Genomic DNA, 25,452 nt, shown 5'->3' with positions numbered 1-25,452 from the left:
TCTCCTGATTTAGCAGACCAAAGTAGTCACACCTAAAGGTAGTGAAGGCCACGCTGGCTCCACCAAGATTTGAGAGCCATCCTTTGACCACTGAGCTGTCCCCCCTTTTCCCACTCATGGCAGATGCTGAGATCCAAATTTTTAGCTCCCAGGATTAGTTCCCAGTTTGTTCAGAGCTCTTTCCAGAGCCACAGGCAGCAACATGAACAGGGATATACACTTGGATCGTTTAACCTACATTTTCCAGGCATGGAACCTGTGGAGACTGTTTATATCTCTGTAATTACTTTCATACAGGTTGTTAAAGTCAGATTCATTAGCTTAGGTTACAATGACCTATACAACATGCTTAAAACCCATTTATCCTATTAAAGGGATTTAAAACTCTCCTCCTTTCATGAGATGTCAGTGATCCTTGATTTATGGTTTGGTCATGCTTTAAAAGTAAAAGCAATTACCTCTCTTGCTATGGTAAAGCCCACTGCCTCAAGGTCACCAGAATTCATCTACAACTGAGCAGCAACAGCTCTGATGTTCAGCCTGACTGACAAAAGCATTGGCTACAGAAATCCTGCCACCAAGGTGTCTGCATTCCAGGGAGCCCTGCAGCAGCTGGCAGATCCTGTCAGGAGCAATTGCACCCCAGGCTGCATTTGTGCAGGGTTTCCCTGCAGTGGCAATAATTTCCATTTATGTATTCTCAGACTTTTGGGAGGGGAAAAAAAAATTCTGCCCCCAATTTCCTCACAAGTGACAAGATTTTTTGTTTGAACCCTTTCCTTTGAAGTCTGCATGAATTGGATTTCAAATTAATTTCTCTGAGAGTTCCTAGAAATGTGATGACTCTGATGCACAGTGCCCTCAGGGGTTGCATCATTTTAAGAATCCAGTTGACTTTCAAAACACAGAATAAACAAGGTAAAACAGACAACAGTGTGACCCAGAAAAGATTCCAAAATCAGTCTCTTTAGGAAAAATATCCAAATTCACACATTTGTCCCAAACATGCTGCAAATATGATTGGTGCCCAGATGGGTGCTGGTGGTTACCCATGGACTCTTGGCTTCAAGCAAAAGAAATGTGACCCATTTTGGTTGCACCTCTGCAATGCTGTGCCCAGGTGAGTAAATTTACAGCAAAACCAGAGTGTTGTGACATCACTGAGACCTGAAAGCTCCCTGGAAGCATCCTCTTGAAACAAAGAATGCATACAGAAATTCTAAAAACTTTTCCTGTGCAACTATAAACTAAAAAAAAAAAAAAACCCTCACACATGCCAGGGGAACATGGAAATTATTCCCTCTTGTCTGAAGATAGCAGGGACTCAAACTGGCAAAATCTGAAATACTTTCGTTTAGAAATAATTACATTTCTGTTCATGCTCACTAAATTAGACAAAGTGACTATTACCTTTCTTTTTTTTGGCCCCTCCAAGTGAAAAATGGAGGGGCCAAAAGCTCCTACAGAGCTTGAAAGAAGTTTTAAGATTAATCCTTGTCCCTGCATGAGTCCATAACCCTCAGTGACCTGGAGCTCCCCATTCTCCTACACCAGCTCTTCTATCCAACCCAAACCCCCTGTCAGAGCTCTCATTTGAGAACACTTTCAATTTTCTCAGCCCTTTTCCTCACCTCCAGGCACGTGGGCAGCCCCAGTCATTAACACTCCATGAAATGCAGTGTTTGGTCCTTTGGCAAGTGGCCCCCAAAACGTCCCCACCACGGCCAGTCAGTGGCACAACCATAAAAATGCACAATATAAGCAGGGTTCCCACCAAGAGGGGAAATGGAGCCAGAATAAAAGAATTTATAAAAACCAGTTGCTTTGTAACTCACCTGCTGTGTGCCCAAAGCTGCACATCCTCACATCAGCTCCTCACAGGAATGAATGCAGAGCAGGAGAGTGGGACCCCCAGGACTCCAGCCAGGGAATTCCTTTGTAAAAAGCATCCAACAGCTTTTACTTCTGGGTCACAAACTTCATTCCAGAGGCTGGATCAGAGGGGTGTGTATAAAGCCTGCTCTTTAACCATGATTTCATAGTTTATAACCCCTTTTTACTCTGTACACTGGTGTTTGTAATACATTCACACTTGATTACTGTGGGGCATAACTTGACATTTTAGACTTTTATTCATCATCCTTTTTTAGGGCCACAGCCAATTTCTTCAGTTTCTCAGCTGCTTTTCCTTACACCACGTGCATTGTTTTTTGGGTTTTTTTTTTTTAAATCTTATCTTTGAAAGAAGCCCAAAATAGGCCTCTTTTTCTTTAAAAAAATCTTACCTTTGAATAGGCCCAAATCACAAGAATTCATTTGGGGTTTTCAATGCAAGTTTCCACTGCTAGAACCCAACATCCTCTCTTCCCACTCCCCAGATATCTTTGTACCAGATCAGCCTCTATGGCTGGTAAGCAAAGGACCATCACACCCAGACATTTGTCCCTGAGATGATGAGCCACTGGCAGCACTAACACCCACCTGGGCTTGCTGGCCACAAAACACAATTTATTCTGCAGTTCTGCCACTCTCACAATGGGGATTATTTGCAATGCAAGCCATTAGCAAAAGAAATTTACTTCTAATACTACAGCCCATTAAGTGACACATAATTCAATAATGTGTTACAACAGAATTATCTTTAAAACACAAAGTAAGGTCCCTGCAGGAACAAAACAACAGCAATCTTTGATATCACAATTATTAGAGACCTGCTAAAATATCTTTGTAGTTAGGTGAAAAAGCATAAAATGACTATTTAGAACAGAAATTTCCTGGGAAATAAAAGTTTAAAAAATTAAAATGAAGTCAAAGCTTCCAAGTAAATGGCTAATTTAATATGTCTGCAATGTGCAAGATAATATTCCTATTAGGAAAGTCAATGGGAGAAAAAAAAATACATTTTATAACCACAGCCAAATAACAAAGCAACAATTAAAGATTGTTATGGAGATTGTTAGGCAAAGGAGCTGACTGCTAAGACAAATTTCAGTTGTGTAGTGTGCCTAAGGGCAAAATTCCAGCCCACAGAATTTACACCCAAATTGGGTGTGAAGGGAAAAACAGCCACCTGCACCCAGGATGGAGATGGAGATAGGATCCCTGGCAGGCAGCTCCTCAGCCTGGGGCAGCCAAAACTCCCAGGCTGGCACCCAGCACTCCCCCAGCTCCACACTCACCTATCCCTGCTCACAGGCTGCCTTGAGCCAGCTGGGATCACATCCTGCCCACACCAAGGAATCAGCTGCCATTTATCCCTCTTCCCTGGAAAAGCTCCCCACCCCTTGCCCCTCAGTGCTCTCCTGCTGTGGGAACAAGGCAGGGGATGGGGCACTGAGCCCCAAAAAGCACAAAAGGTGAGACAAGACAAAGAGTCACAGTAGCCATCTGGTTACTAAATATTATATTGTTTTATTACACCTTTTTGTTGACACGTAAAAAAATGAGGGAAATAGATAAAGGAAGAAATTGGGAGAGAGAGAGAGAGAAAGAGAGAGAAATAGTCTCAGATTTCCTGAGTTCAAAACATTGAGCACACTTCCTCCAAGGAAAGCCAAAGTCTCAACCAGGGCACAGACACAAATCCACCAGTGATAAACCTCAGGAGCAAAAGCAGCTATTGGGACAAAGAGTACAGGACAGGAGGGCTCCCCCACTGGAGCACAGACTCAAACTATGGCCCCAGCCCTCTGGGCATCCTCTGGGCATCTCCAGAGTCTGGCACTGATGTGACAGACACAGGACAGATGGAATAAATACCTTAGCTGCAAATTAAATAGTGATTTTGTCCAGGGGGTGCAAGAGCACATGGCACAAGTAGGGTCATGACAAGAGTTAGAAGCTGCTCATGAAGGAAAGGAAAAAAGTGAGGCTACATTTAAAGCTCAGAATGTGATCACTTTCAGTTTTTCATCACTGGAAAAGAAATGCATCTTTTCAAAGACACGTGGCCAAACCATGGGAGTCAGGAGGATGAGTATTTTATTCAAAATATCACAGCCTTTCAAAGCCCAAGGATGTGACAGACAATGCAAAAAGGGAATAAGGCAGGAAAAATGCAGGTGAGTTGCCCAACCACCTGCTATGGGTGAGTGGAGGGAGGGCACCTGGTGCTCCTGGGATGAAATTAGGGAAGAGGAGTGACCCCAATCTATCAAAAGTTGGGACACTGGACTCCAGCAAAGCCAGGTGAAGATTGACTGGTCCTGGAGGAGTGAGCACAAACTCCCCCAAAGCAGAGGGAGACACAAGAAGGTATCAGGAGAAGTGAGCAGAACAGTGAATTCTCTGTAAACCCAGACTTGAGTAAGGAATTGTACAAAAAGCAGAAGTGACATCAGAGTTTACTAACAATTAGATAAGCACAGGCATATACAGGCAATGCACAGAATGACCCAGACAGATCAAATTAGCAGCTGATACTCCCACTATGACTATTTTTAGTACTGCAGGAAGGAAATTGTCTATCTCTTTATAAAGATCTTGATCTGTCTGCATTCCTTACCCCCCACCCCCAACCAATATCTGTTGCTTTTTCTAGAAAAGAGAACACATTACAAACTTTAAAACTGTACACTATGCATTGAAACTGAATGTATACATTACAGAACTTGGGGGGGAAAGGACAATCATTTCTCGGGTTCAACAGCAACAGAATGAAAACATCAGACCCCAAACATATCAGGCTGAAGCTGCAGAGAAAAATACTTGCATTACACAGTTCTAAGTCTCTTCAACAACAGGAATATATTTAACTTTTTACAAGATTTAAGGTGGATCATTCTGTAGGGGTTTTGGTTTTGCTTTGACAAAACATGTTCTGCCTCTCTCTGCATGTTGGTGATCCCCTTAAAAGCAGACAGGAATTATATCATTTCATGAGGTACCTTACACAGAAAGCAGGATACAAAGACAACAAGAAAACACTGAAATTCCTCAAAAAAATGCCCCACCTGGGAATAGCTTTCTATTTATGCTCTTCCACTGCTTTTCCCAAACACGACTCTTAACACAAAGATTTAATTTAACAAAGACAGCACAATAAGCAGCAGTGTCTGCCCAGAGCTCTTCCCAGCTACCTCATCCAGTGAGATAAACACCAGGGACACCTCAGAGGTTCTTGCTTTCATCTCCTGATGCTCTCAGCTGCCTTGGAACAGAGCCAGCACTCAGCACCTTGCTGATGAAGAAGTCGTAGAACCAGAGGGGGAAGCAGCAGAAGATGCAGAGGGGCACATAGGCCCCCTTGCCAGGGGTGTAGAGGCCCTGGGGTCTCCTGGCCAGCAGGGCATGCAGGACAGAGCCCAGCACTGGGGACAGGTCGGGGGCACAGTGGGAGGGCAGGTGGAGGAGGTAATTCCTCAGCCCCAGGAGATATTCCTCGCCATAGGCCTGCCTGGTGTCTGCGGGGAGGTTCTCCATCAGCTCCTTCTCCTGCTTGTCCCACTGCTCTGCTGTGCCTTCGATACCTGCAGGGACAACATCACAGGGCAGCAAGTGGGTTTGGGGCTGGATTGAAAGAAATAAATCTCTAATTAATAGTCAGAGTTGGTCTGAACTGGGGCAGTGAAGAACAAACACCACAGTTGGTCAGCAGCCAGCACTTTTGGCTGGAAGAGGAGGAAAAGCACGAGTGCTTTGTGCTACACAAAAAGCACAAAGTTCATGCCCCATTTGGCTCCTGCTCTACCTAAAAATGCTCTCTCACAGCCAAATCAGCAGTTTCTCTTTCCCCCTCCTCCCCACTTTGCCATTCTGTCCCCATTCATTTTGTGGAGGTTTCCAAGCAGCATTTATCACGAACAACAGAGGACAGGCAAACTAAGATGAACAGGATTCACTTGGGTTGGCCAAGTGCTAAGCTGCCCTTTCACAGGAGACATTAGTATTTCAATAACTAGTTTCCTGAAGGATTAGCATTCTATTAGGACAGATTTAGAACTGTAATTTAATCTATTTGTCCACCCCATCTGCATAATGTAGGAATGAAAGCAGGGGCTTTTCCAATGGAATTATTGCCTAACTACCAATAATTAAGCATTGCAAATAAAGAAAAATCTTTAAAAAATATTTAAATCTCAAATCCCAGGACTCAATTTTACCCATAAACCTCAGAACAGCTAAGCAGGGCCCTGAAGGTGAAGGCTCAGGCAGGTTCCACTGACCACACAAAGCTGTCAGAGCCCAGAGCCTCCCAGGGCCTTTTGCCAGGAGGGGAAGCATGCAGGGAAGTAGCATTTTATGGAAAAGACCAACTTGATTTACACTGACATAAAAAATGCTCTGGGCAGGCACGGGGTGCAGTGATGGCATGTGCAACAGGAGATGAGTCTGGAACCTGGACAGGCTCTGCAAAAAGTGCTCAGTGAGGGAGGAGGAGAATTTGGAACAGAAACAGCAGGAGCACATGGGGAAGGAGTGGAGAGGAAAGGCCAGAGGATAGTGACAGCAAGCAAGCAGGGTGACAGGTCTAGCTGCAGATAGTGCCATGCAAGACAGAGCAGGCCAATAAAGAGAGCTCTGCTATTGAGGAAGGGAGGAGTGATGGGGGACCTGGAGCTCCCAAGCAGGACAAGGGAGCCATAACACTCAAACTGGGCACACAGTGCTGCTCCACTCATCTGCTCCAGCAAAGCTGGGGCAAAGGGAAGGCACCAACTGCCTGAGTGCTCTCAAAGCAAAGACAGCTCTGCTCAGGAGAGGGGGGGCAGGCAGTGTGCAGAGCTGGAGGGAACATCTATCACAAAAAACACTGAACTTATTTCCATAACCCACATAAAGAATGGGAAAAAACACCCAACCCCTAAGAATCACTCAGGGCTCTGTTTGAGGCTGCTGAGCTACAGGGAAAGAGGAGAAGCAGAAAGAACAACCCGAAATGTCAAGCACCAACCTGTTCTGAAGCCTGATGGATGAATTGCCATGACTTTAATGCCCCATTTGGAAAGCTCTTGCCTCATTACTCCAGAAAACATGGACAGAGCTGCTTTGGATGCCCCATATGCAGCATACCTCGGTAGTGGAATGCCTCCTGCAGGAGCAATAGAGACCTGATAAACCTCAACAGTGGCTCTCCCCAGCCTTTATTTTCATGATTTAGAAGGGAGATTATAGCACAACCAAAATTATGCCTCTGTCCCTGAGGTTAAAGACAAGTCAGTGAGGGAATCACTTCTTGCTAGAGGTTAAAAAAGAGTGAAAGTTGTAAATGAACAGTTGCTTACAGCAGTTATGCTCAGTAACACCTGGTAAGACACCTTGTAGGGCAGGAAAAATAAACTGGACTGCATTTAAGGGTAAAAACTGCTGAAAGTTATGGCTGTTGATTTGAGAAACAATAAATAGTGAAGTAGTAGTTTTGTACTCTTGTTCTTGTCCCTGTAACACAAATTTCAAGCCCCTACAATAAACCACAGTCAGAACAGGGTAAGTAATCTTAATTCTAGCTTCATATAGCCAACTTTCTTTCCTGATCTTTCCAGAAAGGCCAGAGAAATAATAATGGCCTTTAGGATTTCCCCACTCTTTAATAAGAGTGGGGAAATCCTAAAGCTGGAATCACACCCCATGAGTGACTGGACTCCCTGAGAGTTCCCAGCAGAGAAGCAGATCCCCTGCCTATAGTTACACCCCAACTTTTTTAATTCCAGAAACATTTGTGCAGATGGGAAAGCTAAGAGAACATCCAGCACATTTACAAAAACAAGCTTCCAGAAAACATTATCTTCCAAATGCAGAGATTTCCTCTGTCCCAAAAACTGACAGGTTGTCACTTCTTCCATGCTAGAAAAATACAAAGATGCTCTGATTTGAGCATCTTCTTCAGCCCTCCCACTTCCCCCACAAGGTTGGTGTTAGCACCACACAGGTTTAAGATCACCACAGGCTGTGCTGGGAGAAGGGAGGAGGGAACAGAATGGACAATCCTTTCCTTGAGGCACATCCCTCCTTCTCCTGCCTGCATGGGCAGCTGGGCACATCCTGCCCTTGTCTCACGTGCTACACACCCATCTCAATGGGCCTGAGAATTTAAAGGAAAATACCTCAGGTACAGGGGATTTTCAGGTAAGCCACTGGTGCTATTGGGTTTGTATTGGGATGACCAAGGTATGACAGGAGCTGTTTACACAGAGCCATTCCCTTGAAGAAATCAGGCCAATTATATGTTAATTATTCTTCTGTATGCATCTGAACAAGCTGCACTGGTTTGAGCCAATTGAATCACATACTTTTCCCTCTGAGGTCAGGCTAACCTGAGCCCAGTTAAATGAGCCCTACACAGACAGGAATAGATTCAGCACAATGAGACCTCACTAACTCCTCCACTAATGTTTTACCAAAGGACCCCCAGACCCTGAGCTGAGAGGAAACTCTTCACCCAAACCAGCCTGTGTGCAGCAACATTTCTGCAGACAGCTGGAGTTTAGGCAGGGTCATTATCAGCTCCTGTAAGAGCACACTACTCAGCACAGGGATAAATGCATGTATTCCTTCAAGGCAGTTCAGGGATTCTCACAGGAATTAAGACACCTACCCCAAAACACCCACAGTGAGAGCTTCACTTGGTGCACAGAAGAAACTGGGCTCTGGCCTCAGAGCAGCAGCAGAAAGGTTCTGATAATTCAGTCTTGACTTCTCAATGTTATCAATAAACCATGAACACAGACATGCAAATACAGAGCATATCTGGGATTATAGAGAGAAAACAGCTCCAGAGCCAGACTGCAGCCACATCCCCAGCATAAGGGGAACACAGGTAACACCTACACAAGTCACCCCAGCAACGCAGCAGGATGCAGGGGGACTCCAGCTATGCAAAGGGCACAGGAAAATGTGGGGAGCACATGACCCAGCAAATCCCTAAGAGCTCTTAGTCCAAAATACTTTCCAGCTGCATGACCTCCTGCTTCTAGCAGGTCTCATTTTCAAAGGAGCGTTCTTGTTCCTCAGCTGTTGGCTACCAGATACTGCATTACTGGATTACATTAGTTCCTACATCTTAGCATCTCAGCTGTTCTCCTGGAATAGAAGGTCATGCTATAAAGACATGCATATATATATATTTAAAAGTTTATGGGGAAAGAAATGAGAAGCATATGTTAAAATCCAAAATATTTTAATTTTTTTTTTATGGCAAAATACCACTTTGCTAATAAGTTAGGCCTAAGTATTTCTAAGACATCCAAAATATTTTTAGAGAAATATAGACACACAGCTCCCCAGTTATCAGCAGATATCACACACCAAGGTGGTCACAGACTTCTGCCTGAACATGTTATAGAAATTCCTGTGATGTACCAGTCATCTTTATGGAAGCTCACAAAGTTATCTCTCATCTAGAACACAAGATCTGAATTTTACTGGTTGTTTTTTGGTTTGGTTTTTTTTTGTCACAGCATTTTTTTAGCCACATTAAGCTCTTCTTTAAAGGCTGTTTTCAGAGAGTAGTGTCCCAAACTAAAGAAAACTCTGGATTTATTAACTTAACATTTATTCCCTGGGTGTACTGACAACTCTGACTGACAGACACCTTCCTTGGCATGTGCTCCAGGACTTTATTTGGTGCTTTAACCCCCTCACCTGCCATGCTGGACATGTTCACCAGCCTCCCCTGCGATCTCCGCAGCAACGGCAAGAAGGTCTTGGACACCTCCACAGCCCCAAAGAAATTCACTTCCATGCAGTGCCTGTAGGTGCTCATGGGGAGCAGCTCCCCATCAGCAGGGAAGCCCAGGATTCCTGCGTTGTTCACCACACCCCAGAGTCCTGGGAAGAGGAGAAAGCACAAGGCTGCAACACACCAGGAAAAGAACTCCATAAGGATTACACCAGTGAGCGGGATGGTGACTCCAGGCCAAAGCAGAGATGATCTGCAGCTGCAGATGCATATTGCCCACTCCTTGGCCAGTCACCACCACCTTCCCATATCCCAGCAAACAGAAGTCATGGATGGAAATGCCCTGACTGCCCCAGACTTCACCCTGGAAATGTCCTCCACACATAAGCTGTGGTGCAGCCAGTGGAGAAGAGATGCACCTGCTAAGCTGCTACATCAGGGCTTCCACTGTAAAGGAAGGAGAAAAAAGCTGTACCTGCATTTTGCACCTTCCCTGAGACTGTCAGATAGGCCTCCTTGACCTGAGAGGTGTTGGTGATATCCAGCTGCAGGACAGAGAGTCTCTGGGAACAGGAGCGCCGCAGCTCCTCAGCTCCAGGGCCATCCTTGTTCAAAACCCCAGCAAACACAACAAAACCCAAGCTGTCCAGGTGTTTAGCCAGGGCATGTCCAATCCCAGTGTCACTTCCTGAAAGCATCAAAAAAACTTGGAAAGTACATCTGTCCTACACCGTCACTAAAAAAATTAATAAATTAAATAAATAAACACATTGAAAAGCCATGCAAATATGAACAGAAATATGATGACAAAGTCCCTGAAATACATATGTCAGTAGAAAGAAAGGTTCAGATGTGAAGTTTGAGGAGCTGGACCTTTAAATGTTCCTCAGAGATTGACAGGCTGTGTTCTCCTGACTCAGAGCTGGTGGAATCATCTCCCCCTCAACCACTGACAGATTCTCTGACTTAATAAATAGAGAAGAAATAAACCTATTTTGGTTTTATAGAATTATTCAGACTGAAACCTGATACCAAAAGTATGTAAGAGAAAAAAACAAACAGCAAAAAACCCCACCACACTGATGTTTTAATTTGAAATCTCCAATGGGGAAAGCAATTACAGGGCTTTCAGATTCAAATTCTTGGATTCTATTTCTACCTTCCAAAAAGTAGCATTATTTCAGTCACACATCTACCACACAAGATCCCTCAGATAAGCACTTTTTATTGCAGACTGTAACCAAGCCAAAACTAAGCAACTGTTGCTTTCCCTGCAAAGCATTCCAGTGCTTTCAGAACGTAAATGACATTTCTGTGCTAAGTCAGCTATTGAATTTATGCAAATTTGCATCAGAATTTCTCTTATCCTCTCTATCCTCTTCCAAACTTATTCCCAAACTTATCTATATAAAGGAATGACCTAGCAGCTGCAGGAAGCACTGTTAGAGCAAACAAACAATTGTGTAGTTCTTCCCTTCAAGTACCAGTGAAGGACTTCTAACACATAATTTGGTTCATGAGTCTCTCCCTGTGACACGAGTATTTCGCTGCTGCTGTAGAATAAAAGACAGAATGGTTTGGGCTGGAAAGGGCCTGGAAGATCATCTCATGCCATGGGCAGGGACACCTTCCACTATCCCAGGTGGCTCCAAGCCCCATCCCACCAAACCTTGGACATTTCCAGGGATCCAGGGGCAGCCACAGCTTCTCTGGGAACCCTGCGCCAGGACCTCCCCACCCTCACAGGGAAGAATTTCTTCCTAGTATCTGATCCAAACCTGCTGTCTTTCAGTTTGGAGCCATTCCCCCTTGTCACCAGCTCTCTTGGAGCCCCTTTAGGCACTGCAAGGGCCCCCAAGGTCTCCCCAGAGCCATCCCAGCTCTCTACATCTGTATTCACAGGAGAGGTGTTCCAAGTCCTCTGATCACTTCTGTAGCCTTGTCTGGACTCACTTCAGCAGGTCCATGTCAGAGTCCCCCCTCCCCTGCTGCCCACAGGTTTTTGGAAGGAGCCCAGCACACAGTTGGATGTCTGGGCTGACACAGTGCTGGGTCACATTCAGCTTCTCATCAACCAACACCCCCAGGTATTATCAGTTAATTTTAAGCGTTTTTTCTCAATTTTTAAAAATTCTGATTTCCATTCTTCCCACCTGCAGTGAAACTTACTCCATAAGGAAAGAAACACATCAGCCATGTCCCCACCAAGCCCCCCAGTGAAGTGACACAGGCAGTGACAGGGAAGGAGCTCATAGGGGCTGTGCTTCAGGAGCTTTGCAGAGGACAAGATTAGGAGGAAAATTAGGAGTTTAATAAGTTTTTACACTGTAAAGCATCAGCCTGTTCCTCAACACTGCACCAGATCCCCCCCTGGAACTGCAGCAGAGAAAGCTCCTGGGTGCTGCTGGGATCCAGCATCTCCTGCTAGAACAATTTACTACATCAGTGTTCAGTTCCCAAACCCTGGAAATCTGAATGTGAGACAAAGGACTGGAACCCCTGCCAGATGTTTTACTATTTTCTTGTTTGTGGAAGAGCTGCAATACTCCCTTCCTTAACCCTACTATAAACTTCTGAGGGTTAGTCTGTCATTTTGGCACACCAAGAACAATGTCAGAGTTACTCACAGCTCTGCTCCTACATTCAGTGCTGTCAATAGCATTAGACTGCCAAAGAGACTCATCAGAAGCATGTTAGAGCCTCTTTTCTGGATTCTGTCTTTTAACTGGGGCTTTAGTCCTGACTGGTGAAAAATATTAATTCCAGGTGGCTCGAAGAAAACAAGTACCTAAATGTCTGGATAAATCAGTGCATCTTGAAAACATAGAAAATAATTACTCATGCTCTATTTAATTCCTAGGAAGAAAAAAAAATCAGCTTTTTTGGCATTTTTGAAGTCTGAAACTTGCTGAAGATGCTCCAGAACACTACAAATATGACACAAAGCTTCTCCAGTCCTGACCTGACTGAATAAACCTGCATTCTTTGAATTCCCTAGAGAGACATGAAGAAGCCTGCAAATATCCCAGACACGACAGATTTCTAAGTTTGGGGGTGGGGTGACTTTCCTTCTTTTTCTTTTAGTGAAAAACCCCACTTTTAGATCAAATCCTTCCTCTTTCACCATTCCCAGAGAGCACACAGCCACAGCTACATATTTCCTAAGCTTTATGATGCAGCTTTAACTTGAAAATGGGCAGAATAAAATGTAACTTGAACTTGGGATGGGCACAGCAATTCCAAGAAAGCAATAAAAGTTGTTTTGATCATTGCCTGATTCTGGGTTCGTTCCTGTTTTCATATTCCAAAACAAATATGATTCAGGTTTCAGACCTGTTATTGAAGTCCAGAAAAGCTTTACCCTTCCAACTCCTAGAATTCAAAGAGTCTCCATAGGGAAAAAAACAAAGATAATTCCGTCCTAATCACACTCTTGCTTCTATGCCAAAAATAATGTGTGGGTTATGAAAAGCCTTATTTTAAGGAAATCAGTCACTACTGACTGTGACTGACCCTTTACTGAGAATTGACAATTATCTCATGCTGAACACACACCAAATCACACCCCAAGCATGGAAAGACCAAATTAACTGGAGAAATCCATCCCAACACACACAGACTAACCAGGGACAGAATTTCACAACTCCTGTTACTTCAGATCTTGGTAACAATTTAATTTTTAGGGAAGGTGGCTGTTGCCTTTACCACCAAAGTGTTTGCATGCCAGGAGCTGCTGTTTAAGGATACTGGAGCTCCTGCTCCCAGCAAGAGGGTCCACAGCAGAGCTGCAGCAATGGTTTGAGCCTGCTCACATGCCCCCAGTCATCCATGGGAAAAAGCATTTTGACCACTGGGGACAGTTTTTCCCTTATCCTGGTACTCCAGTGAACTGCTGGCTCAAACAAATAATGCAGAGCAACAGTGGTACAAGGAACATCCAAAGAGGAGCAGAACAGCACGTGACAGGATCCAGGGAGAGCAGCAGAGCTTTGCTCCAGCCCCTGGCCAAAGGCTCTCAAGAATACCTGGCGGCTCCTCAGGACACAGCCACATTTATGTGGGGCTGAAAGGCAGAGAGGAAAAAAAATAATAATCAAAATCACCACTTTCCACCAAGTGCCTGCCTGAGGTCTTGTCTAAACTGGAGAAAATGACACCAAAATCTACTTCGAGGCACCTTGCACCTGCAAATGAACAGGGACACACATCCTGTAGTTGGTATGGAGCAATCAGAGCAATTTAACCAAAATACAGGTTAAGTAAAACTTCTCTTTCAGTTAATGGAGGGTTTGTTGGATTGCATAGGACTCCAATAAAGACAAAGAAGAGTTTCCTCAAATTAATCAGCTGTCAGAGATGTCCAAACTTGCATTTCTTCAGGACAGTTGCAGCACAGGTACAAGGAAAGCACATTCCCTAACTGGACTACACCCAAATCTTCCTAACTCCCTTCTACTGCCCTAATGCAGATTCCTGAGCAGATAAGCTCCCAGAGAGTGCTTTTTCCTGAAGATTTGCAGTCTTACAAAGAGCAAGGAGATGCCCAAGTGCAAGCACATCCTCAGAGTTTGCAGGGGTGGGAAAGGACTGCTCCCTATTGCCCACACCAGTGTCCATCCTCACCTGACACACCTGCAGGGAGAAACCCAGCTGGCAGATAGACTGCAAGGGGAGCATTTGCTGCTGAGCTTGTCCTCTCTCAACTTTTATATTTAATCCTTAAAGCTTGCTAGGCAAATCTAAATTATTTCCAGGTGTCCCTATAAAACAAAATGAAATTCTGCTAGAAATTGCTATATATAAACCAAAGCAAGTGAATTCAGCATGCCAGAGGGGGAAAATACAGAAAATAAAACAAACCCCAGCAAATTAAGAGTTCAAAAAGTAGTCAGCAGGCACTCCACTTTAAAGGTTTGATTAACACAAATAAGCAACATCTAAACAAACAGCACCTAAAGTTTTAGAGGAAACAGGAGAAAAGCCATTAAACTACAAAAATGCCATCCCTGCAAAACAGAAGTGGGGTTGGAGTAGATCTGAGTGGTGATAGAGACTGAATTAATTAGCTCTGAACTTTCTCTGCTAGTGAATTACTGCCTCCTAAACGATTTCACAGAGGGTTTCAAAGAGATGGCACCAAACCACAGCATTGAAATATGTGCATGACAGACACAGTGTGCAGGGTGTACACACACCCCCCCAAAAGAAACTGCACATCCAGAACCAGCACAATTAATTCAAGTAAACAAAGCAATGAATGACTGTAGTGTTCTGAGGGCTCCCGGGAATTACTGTCTCTCCTAAAAAATTAAACCATCATAAGTATTCTTCTGCTTCTTGCACCAGTTAATTTCACAAGTATGTCTAAAAAGCTACTTGTAAAGATGAAATGAGACACTAAAAACTAATAGCATCTATTAAGATGCTTTCCTACTTAATTTCAGAGCACTTATTTACCTGGAAAAACCATCTCTGCCGAAGCAAATCAAACAAGCAGAGAAAGATAAAAGGACAAAAGGAGCTCTCACAAGCATGCACTAACCCAAGGACAAGAAGTTTTCCAGCCCACTTGTGAGAAAAGGCAGGTTTTGTTCATTTCTGTGCCCTGGCAGCACCTTACCTGTGATGAGCACGGCTCTGTCCGCCACGGGCAGCAGGTCCCTGTCCCCCAGGCACACGGAGCACACCAGGCACATGGCCACAAACACCCCCAGTCCCTGGCCAGCCCCCAGCGTGGCCACACACAGCAAAGCAGGCAGGAGGCTGCAGAGCAGCACCTTTGCTTTGTCCAGCAGGCTGCTCTGGGCCATGGTGACCCCAAAAAGCCTGGTGGCACCTGCACAGAGCCAGCCAAGGGGGCTGCTGGCTGCAGCATCCATCAGCAGGGGGGAGCAGGCAGCACTCACCCCACTGCTGGCTGGGTGGAAGCAGGTATTGCTAAATGCAGTGTGTGTTATATAGGAGCAGGGGGTGGGGCAGAGAAAGGGGACTCTGTTTAAAGGTTTGACATAATCTCACTTACCCTTGGCATCAGCAAGGAGCAGGAGCCTTCCTTTCCTTACCTTTCATTCTTTCTGCCTGACAGCTCCACCTTCTGAACAATGTGCTGGCTGGATAATGATTGACAGCACCAGGAATGGACATGATGTAGCAAGCACTGGCTCCAGGAAAAGATTAACTGCTATTTCTTTTTTTTTATATCTTTAAAGTACACTTTCCTCGACAGTGAGAAAAGGAGCAGTTTCTTTTACAAGGAATAGTTGGGCTTTCCTGCTGAAAAAACTTAGGGTGTAGTTTCAGTGGAACTGGTTTTTGATGGGCAGTGACAAAAATTAGTCAGGCCAGGGTTATTTAATCTCTGGAACACAAACTGTCTTGGGCTTTATCACATATGGATAACCCTCCTCTTTCACCAAAAAGCCCCAAATTACCTTCTCTGCTTCAGTGCCCACCTTTGCCTATTTACCTACTCCACATTCAGCAAATCCCTACAGGGAATTGACATTCAGGGGGTGCTGGGAGCAGATGATTGCTGGTGTGCCATGAGGGGCACTTTGTTAGGTGAACAGAGGTAATCTCAGACTGAGACTGAGTCCTCTGCTCATCTCCAGTGATGACATTCACCTTGGTTTTGGCAGGAATCACTGGCTTGATGGCCACAGCAAGTTGTGGGGGGGGGGGAAAGTAATCAATTAAATATATTAAAGAGATTTAATACCTACTGTGCTGTGTTCTGGAAGTTATTTAAACAATTAAAAAAAATTTAAAGCCAGCCAGCCAAAGGGATTGAGATACAAATAAGCCATGCATATTTAATCTTGTTGAAAAATCTCTGGTGAGTGATTGGAGAGACAAGCCTTCCACAGACCCAGCTAACATGATGTAGCTGGTTTGCTAAGACAATGTGGTGCTGCTCTATCTGATTTCAGACACAAAAAAAGTGAAGTGCCTGGTGCAAACCTGATATGAAACAGAGCACATTCCCATTCCATTATGCCTTTGGGGCTTTAAGGGATTACAAGTCTGTTGAATATACACTTTTGCAGCCAGTGAAAATGTTTACATACGTCTGCAGGTAGTTTACATCAGAGATGTAGTCACTTTCTTAAAGGAACATCACCCTCAAGGTCTGCCCATCATTCATTGCTCTTGTGAACACCCATCCTCCCACCAGTGCACAAAAGGAAAAATCTTTCCACTTCTCTTTGCCATTTGCTTCTGCTTTTATTAGCATGCTGCTCTTGAGGTCAGCTATACCTTGCTATCCATTAAGGAATCTTCTTAAATATTTTCCTGGAGAATTTTGCTCTCTCTATTATTGGTCATTGTCACAAGATTTAGATGATCACAAACGTGCTGGCATTCAGAGCATGAGCTCTCACACTCGAGGGTACAGAGGGATGGAGCTTTTCCATAGTGTGATGAGGGGCAGAAGTGATCACCTCCAGCCTGATGTTTGCCCTGGCTCCCCTCAGCCTGGGGGATGAGGCAGAGCTGGGCAAGGGGCCACACTGGGGTGGCCACCATGCCTGGTAGCTGCAGAGCAAGCTCCATCAGATTCCCCCTCTGCTCCATCTCCCCTGCCACACTCCCCACTGAAATGTGGCTTGTGCTGTGCACAGCCCCTCCCTCACAGCCAGCTGGCAGGGTGGGGAATATTTGGAAAGCTGGGGGTGCCACATGCATTCCTGATGCACCCAGCCACTGTGGTGCATGGACACACCTGTCTGCACCCACACCTCTGCAGAACAGAGGTTTGGCAGGACTGATTGTGTCTGAATCAATGCTCAGTTTATCATTTTGAAATAAACACAACCACTGAAGGCTCCCTTTAATGAGAAGGTGACCATGTGTTCATCCAGGTGGGTGATAAAATTCCATGTCAGTGTTTAGATCATACACAGCAGAAAGGAGGTTGTGATCTAAAACTGGCTGGAAAATGCTAGCATGGAGTACCCACTTCACAAAGCCTCTGCACTTCCCTGACACCAGCAATGACAGATTGCTGCTTGAGGATTTTTCAGCACAATTTTGCCACAAGGTAACTTTTATCATCCTGTGCCAACTACTCATCTTGAAAAAACACCTGCTTTTCTCATTACACTTTTGAGATGTCTCCAGCTCTAAAAGCTGTACAGTAACCCAGGACTGCCATTGAGTTTGCATTATTTCCTATTTCTCTCTGCCATGCTTACTCATGCTATGAATATACACCATTATCTCACCTTCTTATAGTTTCCTGAAAAAAGGAAGGCTCCTCCAAATTGTCAGGATTCTGTATCACCATGACATCTGTGTTCCAACAAGAATGGATTTAAGTTAATCACCCTACCCTTGCCAGGACAGCTCTTTCTTCCAGGAGCAGGATGGCTTTTCAGAGCCACCTCACAATAACTCAGTGCCCTGTCCTTTTATTCCAGGGCAAGTACAGGGTCAGTCCATGCCAGTGGCAGACAGCAGCAGAGAAATGATCCTGAGCATCCTCCTGGCAGCTGGGCCATTGCTGGCCCTCACTGAGCACTTTGCTCCTGATGTTTCTCCTGGGGACTTTGCAGATCTCACAAGTGCCCTGCCATCTAAATCTCTTCATGGTACGTGGTGACTCTGGACAGTCAATTATTCAATGGCAAAAGAAGAGGGCTTTCTTGGAGAGCAATCACCCCATGGTAATGAGCAACAAGAACAGCCAGTCTCTAAAAATTCAGCTTGTCTTCCTTCAAACCCCACACTCCCAGCACCTTTCACCTGCTGCAGTGTCCCTGCAGAAAACAGTCCCCAGGACACAGCAAGGACACCCCTCCAGTGTGTGGGACCTTTATCACAGACAGCAAATTGTTGACTCCACACTCCCATTCTGGAGGCTAAATCACTTCTTCACAGACATTCACTTACTTCCTCCCCATTTCTTGAAGCTTTTGTCCTCTCATACTGTGTTGGCTTTATGTTTTTCAGCATGATGGATGCAGCCTGTGCTTTTGATTGCTTTTTTAACACAAAAGAAAAGGGCAGAAGAAAGGTTCAGGTTCCCCAGTTCCTTTGAAATGTGGTGAAGCTGAGCCTGGTCACAACTTCTTTGAAATACACCACCAAGCTCTTTCTTGGCTTTTCCTTGGTAATGAGATCTCTTTTGTCATTGCTTTTCATGGCTCCCTTTTGAGTTCAGTGATTTTCCTGATGTTTATAATTTTTTCAAGCCTCTCTGACTTTCCAGTTCAACCACGACAAGGTTTTCAGGCATGTCTCTGTTACCTCATCCTGCATTGTTTTTCAATTCTTTGGCACTTTTCCCATGGGCTTTCTTTGCACTTTCCAGTTATTTACTAGGCAGTATTTTTTCCTTTCAGCACTTCCCTTCAACCAGAAGCACCATGTGTCACATCCAATAGCTGCTGTCCCAACTGGATACAAGTGATATCCTTCTGTCCCAAGTGGAACATCAATTTCACTGTCCAGAAGCATGAAGCACTTTTTCTACGCTTCCAATCTCTGTTTCAGCTTTCTCTGCTGGTCACAGATTTGTTTTTCATTTCAGGTAATAATTTCCCACAGAACTCTTCAATTTACTGCTTTGTTTTGCCTGCTGATTCAGGCTTTTTCAGCTGTGGCTCCTGAGAGCTCCTGCTCCCTGTGCTTCTTGTTCTTTTGTGGCTTGGGTCAGGGCTCTGCGTTTCAGGTTCTGTAGGGAGGTTCTGGTGTATGAGGTTATTCCTGGAAAATAATTTCAGCATAAAACAGGTTGGAATCTGTTTCAACAAAGGAGTCATTAAGCAAGACAGAAAGAATATTCTAGTGATTAAGTACATATAGGACCTGTAGGGAAAAAAAATACTTTTATTGCTGCAGCTTCTGAGAGAACGTAAACACATTCATACATTTGGATTTTGGTGGACTTAATGGCTACATGAACACTTGTGGGTGCAGAAAGTGTTGAATTTCCTTAAACAATATTCATTTGGGCAAACAGATTTTCCTCTTATGAATTCTGCAGAGCTCCTGGTCAAAGGTCAAGATAATCCTCTTCTCTCAGCCTGTTCTCTCTTCATGCACTCAACTTGAAGCAGGAGAATTGTCCCAGTAAAGACAACAAAACCATTACTCTGCCTAAAGCTAGAAATGCAGCCAAGTACCTTGGTGAATTAAGATGTCTGAACTCACAGGCATAAACTGAATTAAAGCAAAAAAGGATTATGTGCAAGTGAAAATAAAGCTGTGCAACCTATCCTTTGTCTTCAAACTGTTTATTTAATAGACCCTTAGGGAAAATAATTCCTGTCAAATAAAGTGTATACCTATTAAAGAAAAGTAAGAAATATCTTTTACCTCTAAGCTGCTGGAGATTTTGTTTTTAGAAATATAATAATGGTAAATATTGTAAATTCAGAGATAGACAATAGATCCTGAAGATCATCCCTTGGCAGTGAACAAAAAACTGCAGCACATCATTCCTCAAAATTCAATACCAACAAAAGACAATAATAATAACAACAGCAACAGTAACAACAATTTCCTCAGCTAAATCTCCTGTTATTTTCTCAAATGGAAAAAAGAACCTCAGAGTGAGGAATGTCTGTACTGATGGCAAATTTGGACCTGTATATTAAGCCAAGGGCTGTAAGTTCTGCCTCAGTATTTACAAGAACTCTAATCACCCTTTGTTAATTTCCTGCAATAGACAAAACATCAGAGAAATCATTAAAATTATGAGCACTCGTTTGTATTTGCAAGGGAGGCTTTCCCTCTGAACTCTCCAGACATCCCTGTATCTCTGGGCTTTCAGGAAGAGCTAAAAGGGGATTGCACTCTTTCCAAAATAAGTCATTTTTATCAACCCAATTGTGATTATTTTCCAAGAAGAGGATAGAATCAGAAAACCTAAAGGCAATTAGGCACTCTTTAGGATGTTTAGCCAAGAATCATCTCCAGGTTATCCTCATGAGAAATTACACTTGCTTGCCTTTTTTCTGTCATCCAGTAACATGAAACCATTTTCAGAAAACCATCAGTGAGAGGAGGAAAGATGCCACTTGATTGTAGTGCACTTCTCTGACAGCACAGACTGTTCCCTAAAATCTCCTCTGATATATTCAGAGGAAGATCCCAGCCCTGCCTAGGACAGAGCACAGCACAGTGCTGCCTCAATAAATGAGAAATAAAGACATAAACTGTACTCTCAACAGGAAGTTTGGTTTTGTTTTCCAGCTAGATTTTCATTATATCTCCTTATTCCCTTCCCTTCTCTGCAGCCTCGCCTCTCTGAAGGTAATGGCAGCATCTCAGCATCTCTCTGCTTAGAACACAAAGGATTTCCACAATTTCATAGCCCCACAGCCTGATCATTTCTTTGCAGGTGCTTCCTGAAAAGCAAATGCAGTTTTGCCTGCCTTACTTCTGATGCTCTGCCCTAACCACAAGTCATACCAACCATATCTACATCAGATAAAAACCACACTTTGCTTCATCTTTCTGTAACTGCTCCTCCTGCATGCCTTCAAACCTTGGCAGGTTGGAGACACATCTGGTTTACATCCAGCCTTTTCCATTACATCTTAATATCAGACCACAAAATGTCTTCAAACATTTAGGCATTATCTATGCAAAAGTCACATAATTTTGGTGCAGTTAAATACATAAATAGCAATGTAAACATAGAGGTAAACCCAGAAAATCAGGCAAGCATGGTAATCAAAAGTCTGATTAAAGCAGGTGTGGACAAACAGAGACACTCTCTCAAAGAGTCCCTTTGAAGTGGGGGGAGATTTACAACACCACCAGCATAATTTGTCATTCACTGTAGATAGTGACAACATTTAAAATTAATCACACACAGCTTAAAGCCCCAGAACATGTCTGAGCTTTGACTCTGCAAAAGGGATGAAAGAAAATGGGTGGCAGCATCTCCCCGTTGTCATTGGGGTTATTAACTCAGCACATCTGCCACGTGCCTTCCCTCCACCTGCAAACTCTTAAAAACATCTCCTCCTCTCAGCAGTGGAATTTGCTTATTTTTAGATTTTCCTCAGAGTTACATCAGCCAGCCTTTGAAATGAAAAACGAGCCATGATTCAAAAGGCATTAAGCAATCAGCCATGACAAAGTGTCACCTGCCCCCAGCGCTCTCTGTTTGCTGTCACTTGAAGGACAAGCCCCTCACTTCCAAAGGCTGCAGCCATGTATTTTTCCTGTTGAGGAATGGTGACCTCACTCTGTGTGTAAGCAATGGCTCACAATATTGCTGTGATTGAATGCTATGTCCTGCATGTCCCTGATTTCCCCTTCAGTGCTGAGATCTGAAGGACGTTCCCATTCCTGGCGTTTTTCAGCCGGTTTTGTGCTGCAATTTTGTTCAAACGTTGTCAGGAATGACTCGGTGACAGATGATCCTGCCATGGAGAAGGAGGAGCAAGGACCCCTCAAGGTCCCTTTCAGGGTCTGGGGTGGTTTGATGGTTTTGCGGCAGGCAGCATTTTAGTTAAATGGTGTTTTTCCTCTGGGCAATCCACTGACTATGGAAAATCTATGAATATTCACTGTAATTTTTTGTTGGCTTGCTTCCCTTTATTATATTGTCCATTTTAAACATTTTTTATCATGCAGTAACCTTTACCCTGACTCAAAAGCTGTCTGGATGTAAGCAAATTTAATCCCATTAAAATCACCATGACTATCCACTCATAAAACTATACAGATGATTTAACGGGTTGCTGAATGACAGTCCTGAGACTCATTAGGCCTAAATGTCCCCCAAGAGCCCAAACTCACAGACACTTATGCACATTCTTAAAAATCAACACAGATATTTACATACAAGTAAAGAAAGAAATATTCACAGCTATGTTTTTAAACATGCACACCTGCAGAATTAGAGCCTGCCTTAAAAACCTTCCCCACCTGGATTTGAGATACAATAACCGATTCATGCAAATGAACCTACACCATAAAACTATTTATTTCTACTTTCCAGGTGACACAACTAGCAAGTGCAACTTTAAAATTAACTTCTCCAACTTTAAAGTTGGTATTAAAATATTGTCAGGCTCCAGGTGGAGGTCATTCCCAAACAGGCACAGATTCTATGGGGACAAGTCTGCACAGACACTTCAAAATTATCAGCTCTTGTAAGAGATCCCTTCCTGAGCTGTGCAGAGCTCGTAACTTGTTTTATTAATAGTGTAAATTATCGCTTCACTTTTATTTTTTAATTTCAAAACTGTTTTTAACAATATATACGACAGCCCGAGGGCAAACGTCTCTCTTGGAGGCATGCAAACTCTGCTGGAATCACTAAGGGTTAGGCAGGCATAGCTTCAAAGGCAGATTTGGGACCTATAACATTAATTCACCCACCAAATGGAGCTCCAAAATCCATTAAGGAAAAATAACTAGGAACCATCTGTCTTTATTCATCAGGCTGAAAGCAGTTAATCAAACCTAGTGGACATTTTTACTTTCTTCTTTCTCTCTCAACAGCTTTGAACACAGATGCAGCCTTTCCATAATTAAGTTGAGCATTGTAGCTCCTAGACAGATTAATTCTGGAGAGCTTGTCAAAAATGTCAGATGGCAGACAGGTTCTGTGTCTTGTCCCTGGGATTTCTGGGATTTTTATATTTATATCTAAATATATGGGCAGATTCAGAACGCAGTTATTAAAATTAATAACCCTTTATAATTCTTATCCCATTCTCTATAATGTGGTAGAGTTTTCCTCTCTCTGTTAGGGATGCAAGTCAGGATAGGTGAGCAAATGCTTCCAGGAACTGAGCTGAAACATGGGATGCAAATGGGCACCAGAAGGGAAATACTTCTGCTCACCACTGAACCACACTTTTAACTGAGGGGCAAAAAATTCTGTAAACACATTGAGAGTGTTCTGAAACAACATAAAGGTGTTCCAGATTACAGGAGTTCCATTCTAACAGGCTGGAATAGCATTAAATAGCTCATGTCTAAGAGCTATTCCAGGCACGTGCTTTCAGGAAAGTTCTCAGACAATTTCTACCAACTTTAAAAGGATACACACAAGTATCCAAGGAGGCTTTTAGTTCTCAATTACTTTCAACAATGAGTTCTTCAATTACTTTTAACAATGAGCTCTTATGTGGGTTTCATTCCCTTTTTCTGAGTTCTAATATTTTAAAGCAGAGAGCATATCCAATTCTTAAGGATTTTATGTTACCTGTTAAATATTATGTTTTTTCAATTTAAGTCTACAGTCAAATTTATGGACTGAAGCTAGGATTTAAAAGACCCTAGGAGTAATTTTTGCTTCCTTCAAACTGGGTTTTTTAAGAAAGTAAAAGATCACATCAACCACATCTTCGTGCTGATAAAATAAGAATTTCAATGTCATTTAAAGGTTCAAAGTTTCAAAGTTCTTACCATTATAACTGGTTACAAAGAAGAGTCAGTTACCATTACATTTGATAAAATATTGCAGCTTGAAAATGAGATGTGCCAAATAATGAGAGATGGTCCCAGAGAAAGCCACTCAACAACTGAAGCAGAGCCAGGTGGGGAGGTTTTCCAAGCAGCCTTTAAAACTGAACCACAGGAAGTACTGAGGCAAATCAGCACATATTGATCAAACTTAACTAGTAAAATTCAAACTAAATCAAAACATTCATGTGGAGTATGTTTGTATCCTTGGGAGTACAATTTTCCCTTCGCATGTTCAGCTGCTGATAACTGATTCATCCTCAGTCTTCTGTCCCCACACTTACATTGAAAGTGGCAAATGGAAATGAGGCACCCAACCACATGTGGAAAAGCGGGAGAAAATTAAGTACCTCTAGATACCAGACTCTACAGCAGGAAACAGAGAAGAAAGAGGTATTTTGAAGCAAAACTCTGCTGGCACAATCTGTCTTTCAATGGCACTTCTTTCCACTAGAATATTTAACCACTTAGCTGTCATAAATGCTCCAAGATGTGAATACCATTCCCACAGAACACATCAATGAACTGAAGCAGAGAGATCATCTTCTATTTAGTGATAAATCCCAGCTGAGAACTCCTGGATCATGGCTCTCAGTGCTGTGCTCAAACATTCAGGGATCATCCTGATGGGAAGGGCTCTTGGAGCACACACAGGCTACACCCCATCAAAAAACACTTCACAGACATCACAACAGACATCAGCTGACAGTTGTGTTGGAGATGCTGACACAGAATTTCTCTGGAGAATGAGAAAAAGTAAGATGGCCAGCTGAGAAAATCCAGTGGGCAGTGGAGACTGGGAGGGCTCATCAGAAAGGTGTCAGCACCTCACTAAATCAGAGAGAAGTGGAAGAAATGTCTACATATGTACATATGTAAATGGGCTGATAAAGGTGCTTTTACACAGAAAGACAAGGAAAGAAAATATTATTAATCCATGGGAATCTTGCCAAAAGCACAAATAAAAATGTTATTGTATGAAGATTTTGCCTATGGCCAACTGTAACTATGACACACCTGGCCTCAGTGTTGTAACTCACAAAGTGTTTCTTACACACAAGATAATCCTCTTCTATCTACTTAACTGATGTTATCATCCTCACTGTTCATGTCTGTTATCAGAAACAAAATTTCAGCATTGATAAATCCAAGCACAATTACTGAAGATAAATAAACTAAATTTTAAAAATGACAGGAGTTTTAAAATGCTGAAGGTGAGGCTCTTCCTACTCTTTTGAAGGTACAGATCGTTCAAACTTGAACCAACTTGCCAACAAAACAAGTGTCTAATCCAAGATCTTCAGTGAGGCACAAAGTGTACCTGCATTGCAGCAGAGGCACATTGAGCTGGAATTTATGGACAAAGCAGCAGTGAGATGCTAATCCAGGCAAGGCTCCTA

At 43.3% G+C, this 25,452-nt stretch overlaps 2 protein-coding genes across 4 annotated transcripts in view; one reads left to right on the top strand and one right to left on the bottom strand.

The window, feature by feature from the left end:
- The window catches only part of SDR42E1 (short chain dehydrogenase/reductase family 42E, member 1), a 1,031,186-nt gene that overhangs the window by 993,143 nt on the left and 12,591 nt on the right, over window positions 1–25,452 (top strand). The gene's annotated exons all lie outside the window — the stretch shown is intronic.
- On the bottom strand, window positions 3,431–15,641 carry HSD17B2 (hydroxysteroid 17-beta dehydrogenase 2). The gene is made up of 5 exons (XM_009090748.4): window positions 15,237–15,641; window positions 10,092–10,304; window positions 9,580–9,765; window positions 6,893–7,030; window positions 3,431–5,468 (listed from the first exon to the last, which is right to left on the bottom strand). Exons 1-5 carry the CDS (start codon window positions 15,493–15,495, stop codon window positions 5,110–5,112), a joined length of 1,155 nt encoding a protein of 384 aa, XP_009088996.1. The 5' UTR covers window positions 15,496–15,641; the 3' UTR covers window positions 3,431–5,109.

This window comes from Serinus canaria, chromosome 11, assembly GCF_022539315.1.
Source record: "Serinus canaria isolate serCan28SL12 chromosome 11, serCan2020, whole genome shotgun sequence".
Taxonomy (NCBI): domain Eukaryota; kingdom Metazoa; phylum Chordata; class Aves; order Passeriformes; family Fringillidae; genus Serinus; species Serinus canaria.
The sequence above is the reverse complement of the archived record's forward strand: the minus strand, read 5'-3'. Positions and strand labels throughout refer to the sequence as shown.

Excerpts from the sequence above, each read along its gene's own strand:
- HSD17B2 (XM_009090748.4), bottom strand. The coding sequence starts at position 15,495 with ATGGATGCTGCAGCCAGCAGCCCCCTTGGCTGGCTCTGTGCAGGTGCC. Across the intron at positions 7,031-9,579 it reads GAACATGTCCAGCATGGCAG|GAGGCATTCCACTACCGAGG; the intron begins GTGAGGGGGTTA and ends TTGCTCCTGCAG. Across the intron at positions 5,469-6,892 it reads TCCATCAGGCTTCAGAACAG|GTATCGAAGGCACAGCAGAG; the intron begins GTTGGTGCTTGA and ends TTGTCCCTGCAG.